Source organism: Lichenostomus cassidix, unplaced genomic scaffold (assembly GCF_008360975.1).
Source record: "Lichenostomus cassidix isolate B80296 unplaced genomic scaffold, HeHo_3.0 HiC_scaffold_33, whole genome shotgun sequence".
NCBI lineage: Eukaryota > Metazoa > Chordata > Aves > Passeriformes > Meliphagidae > Lichenostomus > Lichenostomus cassidix.
In genome coordinates, this window is record NW_028147632.1 from 327,925 (window position 1) to 341,164 (window position 13,240).

General features: G+C 50.0%; 1 protein-coding gene across 1 annotated transcript; it reads right to left on the bottom strand.

The window, feature by feature from the left end:
* Positions 1 to 508: 508 nt before the first annotated feature.
* LOC146421281 (uncharacterized) lies at positions 509 to 3,462 on the bottom strand. The gene is made up of 2 exons (XM_085047443.1): positions 3,288 to 3,462; positions 509 to 1,755 (listed from the first exon to the last, which is right to left on the bottom strand). The coding sequence occupies exons 1-2, from the start codon at positions 3,354 to 3,356 to the stop codon at positions 1,000 to 1,002; spliced, it is 825 nt and encodes a 274-aa protein (XP_084903569.1). The 5' UTR covers positions 3,357 to 3,462; the 3' UTR covers positions 509 to 999.
* Positions 3,463 to 13,240: the final 9,778 nt, after the last annotated feature.

Here is a 13,240-nt window from a genome sequence, read left to right on the forward strand (position 1 = left end):
TGAGCTGGGCTTGGAGCCAGGGAAGGGAAGAGGTTGATCAGAAGCAGATCCTGCCAGGTGGAACAGGACTTTGGACCAGGCCAATGGCCTCCCTTACACAACTGGCTCCACTCTGGAAACTCCCCTAGGGAAGGCCTGGGACATTCACACAGAGGGCTGGAGCTTTTCATCCCTTTCCATACCTGGCTCAATTGCACTGCTGGGAGAGGCAGGGCCATGTCTTAGAAGGAGCCATAAACCATCAGAACCCCGCAAAGTGCCCCAGGATCCACAGTGTGACATCAGATAGTGTAAAACTCCCCCCAGCGGAGGGGGCATTCACCTGGGCATTCATCCAAACCTGAACCTGGATTAACCCAGGGAACTTGGTGTTTTGAGGACTTCCCCCAGCCCAGATCCAGCCTGGGACCACGACTTAGATGAAGGACATAGATACAGTAACAATCAAACCCAAAAGTTTTGTTGCCTGATCCAGAACTGGTGACTGTGTATCTTTCTACTCTTATACTTTCTTTCTTTACCGTCATACACTGTACTAAGTGCTACTTTAATGCTTTTAATATTACAACAGATGGTAACTAAAAGGGCTCCAAACCTACTTTACCTGACAACAAAATGGGTCTAAAATGAACCCCACAGAGACATATTTATAAACACAGATCAGTCACAGTTGTTTAACTCTAATCTGTCCCATGGAATCCATTAACCAGAACTTGGGTCAACCTCGCCTTCAGGGTCAGGCTGGAACAGGAGCTGGACACAGGGGAAGCTTCTGGAAGCTGCTCACAGAAGCTACCCCTGGAGCCCTCCTACTACCAAAACCTGGCCATGCAAACCCAATACACTGGATCCAAAGACAGATCACCCAGAATGGGGATCACCAGGGCTCTGCCCAACAGGACTCACTGGGGATCATCCAGCACAGATTCTCCCATGGGGGATGGAGTTGGAGCAGTGCACAAAGCTCATCCTGCACTCAGGATACTTGCAGGACTTCCTTTACTGGTGTTTCCGTTGGTGTGAGGTCAAGTGAGAGCTCCTGGAGAAGCTCTTCCCGCACTCAGGACACCCATAGGGCCTCTCCCCGGTGTGGATGCGCCGGTGGGTGATGAGGGTGGAGTTCTGCTTGAAGCCCTTCCCACAGTCAGGGCAGCGGAAGGGCCTCTCTTCTGTGTGAATCTGCTGATGTACAAGAAGACTGGAGCTGGTCAGAAACCTCTTCCTGCACTCCCCACACTTGTAGGGCCTCTCCCCAGTGTGGATGCGCCGGTGGGTGACAAGGGTGGAGTTGTGCTTGAAACCCTTCCCGCAATCAGGGCAGCGGAAGGGCCTCTCCTCTGTGTGAATCCGTTCATGGAGGAGGAGATTGGAGCTGCTTGGAAACCTCTTCCCACACTGGGGACACTCATAGGGCTTTTCCCTTGTGTGGACCCTGTGGTGCTGGATCAAGCTGGAGCTGTGGCTGAAGCTCTTCCCACATTCCTCACACTCATAGGGTCGTTCCCCAGTGTGAATGTTCTGGTGTTCCCTCAGGTGGTAACTCCGCCCAAAGCCCTTCCCACACTCCAAGCACTTGTGAGGCTTCTCCCCAGCCTGAAGCTTTTCCCTCATCTCTGAGCTCACTACACCTTCCCTGCACAGGGAGGCTCTTTTCTCCTTGCAGCTCCCTGAGCTGTGTTTGCAGCTCCTCCTCGTGTGGCATCTCCAGGGCTTTTCCTCCTCTTCCATCTGACTGTGCCTTGGGAATGACAAATCCTAGTTTGGGGGGAAAAACAAGGGGTGAGTGCCTTGAGCTAGGCATTACTCCTGCCCAGCTCTCTCTCAGGAAGTCTCCGGGGGTTTTGTGTCTGTAAAAGCCTCTGAAAGACCACAATTCAGCCCAAAATTCCCCAGACATAAAGACACAGCCTCTAAATTCCCAAAACATTAAGACTGAGCCAAAAGCCCCTCCAAAATAATAAAGATTCAGCCCTCCAAATAACCGAAGCATCAACATTTAGCCCAATAAACCTCACAAACACCAAGACCTATCCCAGTGAAAGTCGTGCATCCTCCTCCCCAGTCACCTGCTGCATGTGGGGGGGCTGCAGATACAGGGAATGCTGGAACCTTGGGGTGCCTCATCTTCCTGCTCCTTTCTCCTGTATCCTTACTTTTCCTCACACTCCTCCTCCTTCTCCTGCATAATCCAACATCCTTCTCCTCCTACGTCCATCCCTCCCCCATTTCGTTTTTCAACCCTGCTCCTCCACCCCTTTTCCTCCTCCCCCCAGGCCCAGCACCCACCCTTGGTCCCCTCTTCACTCCAAACACATCGCATCCCACGGGAGGAGCAAGAATGGAGCTGGGGCAGGTCGGGCCGGGGCAGTGCTGGGCTAACGCCTGCACTCGGCCCTCGCTGCAGCTGCCCTCGCCTTGACTGTGCCGGGAGGGCCCGGCCTCGATGCCCCCCACCTCCTCCCCTCCCCAACTTATCCTCGCTGGGGGCGGGGAGTGGGGCGCAGGTGGGGTCCTTGTTGGGAGCGCTGGGCGCTGCGGGTCAGCCTGGCAACTGGTGAATCATTAATGCCGCACGCTCTGATTGGCTGAGCGATGTCTAAGAGGTGGGGCTGCAGCAATGGGGACACCCTGCTCCGGGAGAATGTCCCGCAAATGGGGGACACCCAAGAAAGGAAGAGGAATGTGTCTTTTCAAACAGATGGGGTGAATCGGCTAGGACATAGGGCCAGGGACTTGGAGATAAGGAAGTAACGGGAAAAAACATAATTTTCAGAAAATGTTACTAATTTACATATACTGCTGCTCAGCCAATGTCCTGCTAAATTCCTGAACTTCCAGAAGACGAACAAACACTTAACAGACCCATGAACAGTGGATGCTACACAAAAGGGGAGAATGTTGACATTGTTCGCACATTCTCACAGAGGTAATTAAGGACATGGACACGAAGGGGGCAACAAAGGAAGTCGAGAAGGGGTCTCAACAACAGGGAAAGGATGGTGTTGATGTGCTGGGAAAGGACTGGTTGAAGGGCAGTGTGGGGGAATACAGTTAAGGGAAGAAGCAGCAGGAGGAATTTAAGTGGTAAGAGAAAGTAAGATGGAAAAGAGGAGGAAGACAAATTATTTAGGGTAAAATAGAAATTACTAATGTAAAAGAACTAGAAGCTGGATAATAGTAATAATAATATTTTTGAACTGATTTAGAGAGCCAGAGATTGGATAATGATTTACTAAGATATGCCAGCTGCGATCCATTTATTATTCACGTAATGAATTTGTGCCTACCTGGTATCGGGGAGGATGGAGAGAGGAGAGCCAAATAATTGAGAGAAACCACCAAGTGTAACCGAGCATCTCGCCCTTGGACCCCAGGACCAGTACAAGTTGGTTCTCAGGCTTGGACGTCGACCAAGGACCAAGGGAGCATGCGCAAGGGAACAGGGTGAACAGTTCATCGTGATGAAGAGGATGGACCATGTCATAATTAATCATCGGGACCCTCGCCCACAATTAATCTGTGACACTGCGCTTGCACGGGCATATTGAAATGAACTTTGAACTCATTATAATACGAAGCAGGGATAGATAATGAATATGTATAGGGGCTTTGTCTAACTTTATGCATATGTAATCTGTAACCTAATATAAACCTAGTGAAGTGCTGTTGAGGGTGTCCATGCCTTTGGAGGGGCTACCCTCCATGCACCCCAGCTGGAATAAACACATACCTACTTCATAACTATCTGAGTTGTGGAGTCAATTCCGTGCTTCACAAACATAGTGAGGATTGGGATGTTTTACAGCACTATCTTATCTTCAAAAATTGCCAGCTACAGATCCATTGTATTCCCAGGTTCCAGGACAGGGAAAACAAGGAGGTCAGGATTTCAGGGGGTTTCTCTACGGTGGGGAGCAGCAGGAGTGGGGAGCAGAGGTGCAGGATAGGGAGCACAGGCTGAGTGCCTGTGGGCAGGTGCAGGGCTGGCTGGGGCTGTGGGGCAGCTGGGGTTCAGTACCAGGCACTTCCTGACCCAAACACCTCCTGGGCAGGGCTGGCAGGGGCCTCAGACCCCCTTGGAACACTCTAGCTGCCTGCCTGGCCCTGGGGAGCTGCCAGCCCTGCCTGCATAGGGGCTGCATTTGGACACTGCAGCAGGATGGAGACCAGCCCTGGGATACCAGGTATGGAGGGGAGGGTGAACTCATGGAGGAGGAGGAATGAATATGTGGGAAATGTGGATTGTAAGCGCAAAGATTTTCATTGAACGGTTTTGTTTGACTCACTGGAGAAATTAATGACTTTGCAGAAAGCTTAGCAGCTGTCACAGGATGAGCACCCACAGGCAGTGAGCGGGGCTGGAGGAGTGGCAGAATAAGCCCCTGGAGGAGTTTCTCAGAAAGTGTAAGAGGCGATGCAGAGGCTAATGCTGCTGGAACTTCGCGTCACATGTCTGAGAAGGCTTACGCTGAAGTGAACCCAGAAGTGTGGGCAGCTCTAGAGAAATCAGGAAAATTAGATATGGAGCCTCTCCAAATTACTTTGAAGCAACCAGGACAAGTGGTGTCTAAAAGCAATATGCTATTCCAAGGCAGGGAAGGAAGGGTTTACAGCCTATTAGTGAGTCCCTGCTAAAGGCAGGGCTTTTGGAGCCAGGGATCTCTCCCTATAACAGTCCTATCCTGCCAGCCAGGAAACCAGATGGATGGACACCAGAAGGAAAGCAGAATTTTAAAGTTTTAAAAACCAGATTAGCTGGGGCTCCTGCCATGGACCTTCCAGACACAGAAGAAGAATTTGAATTGTATGCCGATGTTAAACAGGGCCATGCCAAGGGAATTCTCATGTTAAAATGCTGAACCCAGTGGCCAGAGAGTGGCCTCATCGTCTGCAGAATTGTGCAGCCACAGCGTTAATGGGAACTGAGGCCCAAAAACTGATGGCAGGAGAGTCTCTTATTGCTAAAGTCAGGCATCAGTGAAAGTTTTGGTAACTGAAAGAGCCTCTAAATGGATGAGCAGGGCTTGGTTATTACTGTAGGAAACTTATTTAATGGAACAGGAGGATTTAGAATTGAGGACAGGGGAAGGGTTTAACCCAACCTCCTGTTTGAATGGCCCTGGACAGGGGGCTGGCAAGAAACACATGACTGCATTCAAGTGACAGAGCTCCAGACCTCTCCAGGCTAGGAGAGATTTATGAGACACCCCCTGGCCCCAGGGAGAAAATGTGATTATTGATGTGTCTTCAAGGGCTGTGGAAGGAAAATGGGCCACAGGATATGCTGCCATTAAGAGAAGGGAATTAGAGGAAAAGGGGAGGTTACAGGCTCAGCTCAGACAGCAGAGCTGTGTGCACTTGTGAGAACCTGGGAATTATATTGGGAAAAAAGTGAACATTTGTGCTGTTTCCAAACACACACATGGGGTGGTCCATCGGTTTGGAAAACTGTGGGAGGAAAGAGCTTTGTTAACCTGCAGAGGAAAAACATTTGCTCATGAGAGATGAATTACTCACCTATTGGAGGTGGTGAATTTACCATCAGGGGTGGCAATAATCCACCCTAGGATTACCACCTAGGATAATCCACCCTAGGTGGCAGGGTGCTCAGGGGAGGCAATAGCTCATGGAATGCTGCAGGAAGAGGCTCTGAAAGTAGCACTTTTGCCAGAGGTCTCCAAGATCCCCCCTCTGTTCTCAGTGGCTCAACTGCTGCCAGAGAAACTCTTTTCCACCAGAGGAGCTGGAGATGATTAAAAAGAGTGGGACAGAGGAAAGAAGTGATAACTGGTTTACAAAGGATAGCAAACAATGGATATCTAATGCTTTGGCTTTACAAATATTAAAATTACTCCATGAAGGGAGTCACTGGGGCTCTCAAGGATTGGCAGAAGCCTTTCTCAAGATGTCCTGCCTTGGGTCTTTCTGTTCTGCCAAAATGAGTTGTTGAAGGTTGCTTGATTTGTGCCAAAGCCAATAACCAGGTTAGAAAGAAACTTGCCAGGGAGGGAGGCCTTAAGCTGTATGTTCTTTCCAACCATGCCAGGTGGATTTCACTGAAATGCCCTGAGTAGGAAGGCTTAAACATCTTCTGAAAACAGCATGTCAGCTAACAAGGTGGCAGAAGCATTTCCAACTGCTTCAGCAACCCTTGAATCAGTTATGAAGGTATTTTTGGAACAAATAATTCCAGGATACAGGATTGTGGAAGCAATAGACTCAGATAGGGGAACTCATTTTATAGGAAAGATCCTTCAGGGGGTTATGGCTGCTTTAGGAACACAATGGGACCTCCATAACCCCTGGCACCCCCAGTGGTCAGGCTGGGTAGAAAGAATGAATGGGGAAATAAAGAAACACCTTTTGAAGCTGGTGATGATGCTGAGAAAGATTCTCTGAGCTTTTGCCCCCCTTCCACCAGCACAGGCGCCTGTCTGTGGCTTCCAGGGCTGAAGGCTGAACTCTTAATTCAAATTCAAATTGTAGGTAACAGCTCTGGCCTGATGGCTTATCAGCTAAGCATGCATTTGAAACCAGCACAGAAACCGCTGAATCATCCCATGGAGGACCTTCACCCTGGGGGGGCTTTGGGGGTCTCCAAAGACCACCAGGATATACAGAGCATGCATGGTGCACATGCTAATGATATTAATGACTTCTGAGAAATGATTTGTATAACCACTCCTATCCTGAAGAATGTAATTAATATTCATGATTTTACCTATAACACTGTGTCTTTGGGGTACTGAGGTGTGTGTGTCTGGTGGAAACAATTCCCACACATCCGGTGCACCGAATAAAGCAAATACCCACTTCTCTGGCTTGGTCTCTGAAGTGTCTCTGGGCTCGATTGGGGTGAATCAATGCCTAGACAGGCTTACCTAAAACAGAGGCTAAACAAAATTAAGAGAATAAAAAGCAGTTATATTTATCGAAGGGCCTTCAGGTACATTTAGGGCAGTCACAGCCCACCCAGGGGCTACTCACAAAATGGACGATGGGTCACAGGTTTTTCATACTTTATAAGTTTTGTCCATTTCCATATTGGGGGTTAATCCTGCAATTAGAGGTCCAGGTAATGAAGTCAGTTACTTCAAGTTTGCTCCCCACCAATTCACTGTTGTTTCCATATTTTGGGGCCTCAGACAGTAAGGTGTCCTTGAGTTTTGGGCTTAGAGACAGTAAGATGTCCTTGAGTTTTGGGCTTAGAGAGGAATTGATTTGTCTAAAAATGAGAGAATAGTAGCTTAGCACCCTGTACAGAGCTTACAGTCATACATTAAAGAATTACAGGATTACAGATACATGAAAAATGTAGAAGCTAAAATCCTAAGGCATCAGTGATTGAAACTAAGATACCATGGGTACAGCTTTTGCCATTGGATTTGGCAAGAAGAAGAGCCAGACCCAGGGTGGATATTTTATTATCTCCCTTGGAATGGAGGTTTGGAATTCCTTGCCCTGGTAATTCTCCACCTAATGTGTGGGAGAAATAAGTGATGTAGATTTAAAGCAATAAGTGACCAGAATCCTGTCTCTTGTGAAGTCTCTTCCACAGGAAGCTCAGCTGGCACTGACCCTGCCTTTGCACTTTGCTGTTCACAACATCCAACTGTTGGAAAATAGGTTAAAAATTTTGTAAAACTTTAGTCAAAGGTTTTATTTGTCTTTACCCCAGGAAAGGAATTTTATGTTTCTTTCAGGGCATTGTTCTACCAGATGAGGTCTGGTGAACTCAGCATATCAGCAGATTGGGAGTGACCCCGAAGATAACCAGAAAGATAAAAACTATTTAACAGAACATTCGCCAGGACCTTCTGGTTATCAACAAGACATGATGGATATCACAAACGGCTACCCCAGACCACCTCCAGCAGGGCTGAAGACATCCAGGCCAGGAAAAAGGACTGATAAGAAAAACTGAAGAATGAAGAATCTAATACGCATCAGAGGCGACTAGATTCGGATCCAATGGGAAACTGAATACTGGGGATTTGCTCAACTTTAGACCAATGAACACTAATATCACCGAATCTGCAGGAAAAAGAAAAACCCTCTAACACTGTATTTGAAGTGATAGAGAATCAGGCATTACTTTATTTGCTGGCCAGGATGTGCCCAGGAAAGTATTCCAAGAACACATAACATCAGAGAATTTTCTCCCGAATTTTATACAGTCAAAACCCCATAGAGCTACATTGTTTAAAGCTTCATTGGACCAGAGTTGAGTAACCTCCGATATTCAGGTTTCTTATTGGATCTGAATCTCTTCGCTTCTGATGCTAATTAGGTATTTCATTCTTCAGTTTTTCTTATCATTCCTGTTTCAGATCAGATGCCTTCATCCCTACTGGAGGTGGCATCTGGTAAATATTTGAGATAACCCCCATGACCTGCGGATGTTCGGTGGGTGGCCACAATGTCCTGCGGATGTTCTGTTAATGGTCTTTATCTTTCTTGTTATCTTCGGGGTCACTCCCACCCTGTGGTATATTAATCCCATCTCCGTAGGGTGATACTATATCTCTCAAAAAACTAAAGAAAGCTCCTTTTCCCTAGGTAAGGTCAAGTTAAAACTAACTAGAGAGATACAATAAAATTTCTAAAGTTATATTGTTTCCGACAATTACATTACACCATTAGAATATTTTTTCCTAATAGTCCTTTTTTATATTGTCAGGTTTGGGCCAGCGCTGTGAGAATCAATTCTTAGTCTCAGGAGAGACAGTAGCAAAAAACTTCATTGCTTTAGATTTTTTTTTTTTGTCTGTGTGGCTGTCATTGATGGCAAAATTTTGGTATAGGTCTCACAGTGTTCACCTTTAGATTGCATTTTGCAAAACAAGAAGAGGTTTAAATGTTACCTTTTAACTCGTCAACAGTTACTAAAATACTGGTAAGAAAAAAAAAAACAAAGCAGCTTGTGGGGTTGGGCCACATTGAGTTGCCATATGGCTGCCATCGGAGGGAGCTTTAGAAATGCAAATGAACACTGCTGGGGCAAAGGCTGGACAATGGACCAGGGCCTTCTGGCCTGGGGGAGCAACTGGGCCAATTCCCTCTGTCCCTCAGCCCCAGCTCTGCCTGCTTGCACAGATGGAATTTCCACAGCTCAAGGCAGAACCCAGAGTGAGATCTGACTCGGCAGCAGAAACTGGTTAAGCCGGAAATGAAAACAGCAAATGGAGAATGTTGGGAAAACTTCATTAAAAAAAGTGGGAGGGAATCATCACTCTCCGCACTCTAACATATGCTACCATTCTGAATGCATAATAGAGTGTCATAGACCACCAGGGTTTTTTTGCTACCACAAGTTCAGAGAAATCAGTTAGGAATCCAAGAATATGATGATTTAATTAGAGAAAAGCAGGAAACTAAAGCATCCCTGGCCAGAGGGAGCACCCCAAAAATGGTAAAAAGATGAATGGCCACCAGAAGAAATCCTACAACACCATGGACCAGCCCTTGGGAACATTAACGAATTCTTATCACGTGCCAGCACCTATTTAGAATTTAAATTGCATCATTAGATTACAAGCTGTTTTGGGAATAAGAAACAACCAAACAGCTCCAGCTCCTGACCAATCCACATTTCCGTGGTTCTCTGGCAGACCATGGGTTAAACCAATGCTGTTTCTCCTCTTATGTGCTACAGCAACTCTCATCTTTTTACCATGCACCACACCTTGCTGAGTGCAGCTCATTCAGCAGGTGGTCAAGGGGATGCAGGTGGCAGCCAAGTCTGCTGATCCTGACATGGCTACAAAAGGACAGAGAATGAGGGCACTGAGAATAATCCCAAAACCAAAGAAGGCTCGGGATGGAGAGATTAGGTGAATAGTAATTACAACCTTGTAAAGACAATTATTGAGAAAAAAAAAAAAACAGGAGCGAGCGAATGGAATAAGATTAACATGTCTTTACACACAGATGGGGTGAATCTGCTTGGAGATAGGCCCAGAAACCTGTACATAAGGAAGTAAAGGGAGAAAACAGCACTTCCAGAAAATGTTACTAATTGACACCAACTTCTCCTTACCGAAGGTCCTCCTAAACTCCTGAACTTCCAGAAGAACAAAAAACACATAACAGAACCACGAATACCAGATGTTACACAAAGTGGTGGTGGATATTAAGAGGTACAGGCAGTAAGTGGATGGGGAAGTCAATACCTTCTAAGTACCTGAGCCAGTGAGAAAAGGGACAGGGAGATGAGTCCGGGGAAACGAGCATAAAAAAGAGGCTGCGTTTTACAGAACCCATGGAAAATGCCCCACGGCCTCTCCCTATGTCTATCAATAAAGTCACTTTTACACAACTCCTCTGTCTCCTGCGGGCACACAAACCTCTGGCCACGCGAATTTTCCCGCACACTGCCGCCGACAGCGCAGCCACCTCTGTGCTACCGACAGCGAGCGGGACGAGCCAGCGCTGCTCCGGCACCGCCTCCTGCCGAGGCAGCAGCGGCAAGGAGACCGCGGGCAGCCGCTCCTTCAGCGGCCTCAGGCCAGCGGCAACACGGCGCCATAGCCAGGGAGGGAGGGAGGGACACGGGAGAACGAAGCCGCCACAGCCCCCCTGCCGCCCTCTCCATCCCCTCCATCCGCCCGCAGCGAGCCCCGAGCCCCGGCACAAGGCAGCGCGGCTCCCACCTGCGCTGGGACAGCCTCTCCGAGCTCCGCCGCCGCTCCCGGGCCGCACACACGCTCCCACCATGGCGCCGCTGCTGCCCCACTAAAGCCCTGCCTGCCTGCCTGCCTGCCTGGGGGCGACACCGGCGCCGGCTTTGTCCCCGCTGGCACCAACCAGCGCGCAGGATCGAAGAGTGACAGCACAGCCAGCCAATGGCAGCGAGGCGCGGGCTCTGCACCCGGCACAGCCCAAGCTCCGTCACTGCAGGCACAATCCCGGCGTTGTGGCCGAAATTCTTTTTGGCTCCTCAGCCCTGCAATGTCCCAGCCCGGGCAGGAGGCCACGGAACCGCTGCTGCCCTGAACCGGCGGGAGCTCGGTGTGACCTGGAGCTGAAGGTGCTGTGAGCTGTGGCTGAGGCCGGGATGGAACAGGGACTCCCCTGCAGCCCCGGCAGGAGCCCAGGTCGGAGCAGGGGATGCCTGAGAGAGGCCCTGAGCCCATGGGAAGCTCCTGCAGAGCCATGGAAGTATCTCCTGGCGGGACGTGTGGGCCCGTGGGGGATCCCTGCTGGAGCAGCCTGTTCCTGAGGTGATACAAGGGAATCAGAAGTTAAAAAATAACTTGTAGAGGCTACTTGATAGACAAAACTGATAAACTCAATAAACAGAGTATTCTTTACTTAACATTCACTGTGTTTTCCAAACAAGGCGTATGATACTCATGGAATTGCCACGCTGGCAAAAAATCAAATATGTTTTTTTGTTCTTTGGACAGAAATTCAGAACGTCAGATCTCCTGTCCTTTTTCAAAAAAGACCCCCCGGTGCTCCCTACCAAATGAAACTACGCAGGTGCAAGGATGTAGAAATGACTTTTGAACTCATTATAATACGAAGCTGGAAAAGGTTATACATATGTATAGACATATTGAGAAAGTCCATGAATATGTAACATGCAACAGTATATATACCGAGCTATATGGGACTGAGGGTGCGCATGTCTTTGGAGGGTTACCTCCTACATGCCCGGTGCTGTAATAAACATACCGGCTTTACAACTTAAAATTATATAGGTTGTGAAGTTTTGTCCTTCTTTCCTAAATCAGAGGGATTGTGTCCCCTGGGAGGAACCCCAGGCTAGAGCAGGACAAGGATTCCTCTTGCCTGAAGGAGAGGCAATGACATGACCTGACTGTGACCCCCATCCCCTGTGCCTCTGGGATAAAGAGGGGGTAAAATGAAGCCCAGAAAGGAGGGAAGGGTGGGGGGAAGGTATTTTGGTAGGAATTATTTTACTTCTCATTCCCTTGCTCTATTTGATAATAAATTCAATTAATTTCACCAAGTCAGGTGTGTTGTGCCCATGACCAGTGAGCGATGTCTCTCCGCCCTTAACCAGACCCTCGAGCCTTTCCTTATGTGCTCTGTTCCCTGCCCGGGGTAAGGAGTGGCAGAGTTTTGGCCTCTCTCAGGGGACCTCTGCTCCGGCCTGGGCTCCTGCCGGGGCTGCAGGGGAGTCCCTGCTCCATCCCGGCCTCAGCCCCAGCTCACAGCACCTTCAGCTCCAGGTCACACCGAGCTCCCGCCGGTTCAGGGCAGCAGCGGTTCCTTGGCCTCCTGCCCGGGCCGGGATATTGCAGGGCTGAGGAGCCAAAAAGAGAATTTCGGCCACAACGCCGGGATTGTGCCTGCAGTGACGGAGCTTGGGCTGTGCCGGGTGCAGAGCCCGCGCCTCGCTGCCCTTGGCTGGCTGTGCTGTCACTCGGAATTGTCCCAGCGCAATTGCTGCTTGGTGCCAGCGAGCGGGGACAAGCCCGGCGCCGGTGTCGCCCCCAGGCAGGCAGGCAGGCAGGCAGGGCTTTAGTGGGGCAGCAGCGGCGCCATGGTGGGAGCGTGTGTGCGGCCCGGGAGCGGCGGCAGCGGGCGGAGCCCGGGGAGGCGGCGGTGGAGCTCGGAGAGGCTGTCTCAGCGCAGCGTCCCGGGAATAGGGCAGCTACCTCCGTGCTACGGGGAGGAACCGGGACGAGCCAGCGGTGCTCCGGCACCTCCTCCTGCCGAGGCAGCAGCGGCAAGGAGACCGCGGGCAGCCGCTCCCTCAGCGGCCTCAGGCCAGCGGCAACACGGCGCCACCGCCAGGGAGGGAGGGAGGGAGAGACACGGGAGAACGAAGCCGCCACAGCCCCCCTGCCGCCCCCTCCATCCGCCCGCAGCGAGCCCCGAGCCCCGGCACAAGGCAGCGCGGCTCCCACCTGCGCTGGGACAGCCTCTCCGAGCTCCGCCGCCGCCTCAGCGCTGCTGCCCAGTGACCACCTGTATGATCACGGTCACTCCCGGTCACTGCCACCATGATTCCAGTATGGTGCCGCTCACTCCCAGTAAGATCCCAGCTGCTCCAACATGATCCCAGTTGCTCCCAGTCATGCCTTCTATGGTTGTTTTCACCCTCAGTCACTCCCATTAGGATTGCAGTGTGCCCTCAGTCACTCACAGTCACTCTGTGATGCCATTTACCTCCATCGTGGTCCCAGTTGCTTCCAATATGAGTCCAGTCACCCCCAGTATGGTCTCAGTCACTCCCAGATACTCCCAGTATTATTCCAATCTTTCA

What these genes read in the sequence shown, in the direction of transcription:
- LOC146421281 (XM_085047443.1), bottom strand. Translation starts at nt 3,356, where the DNA reads ATGCTCGGTTACACTTGGTGGTTTCTCTCAATTATTTGGCTCTCCTCT. An exon ending in TCCATCCTCCCCGATACCAG is followed by an intron (nt 1,756 to 3,287) that starts GTAGGCACAAAT and finishes CCCCCAAACTAG; the next exon opens with GATTTGTCATTCCCAAGGCA.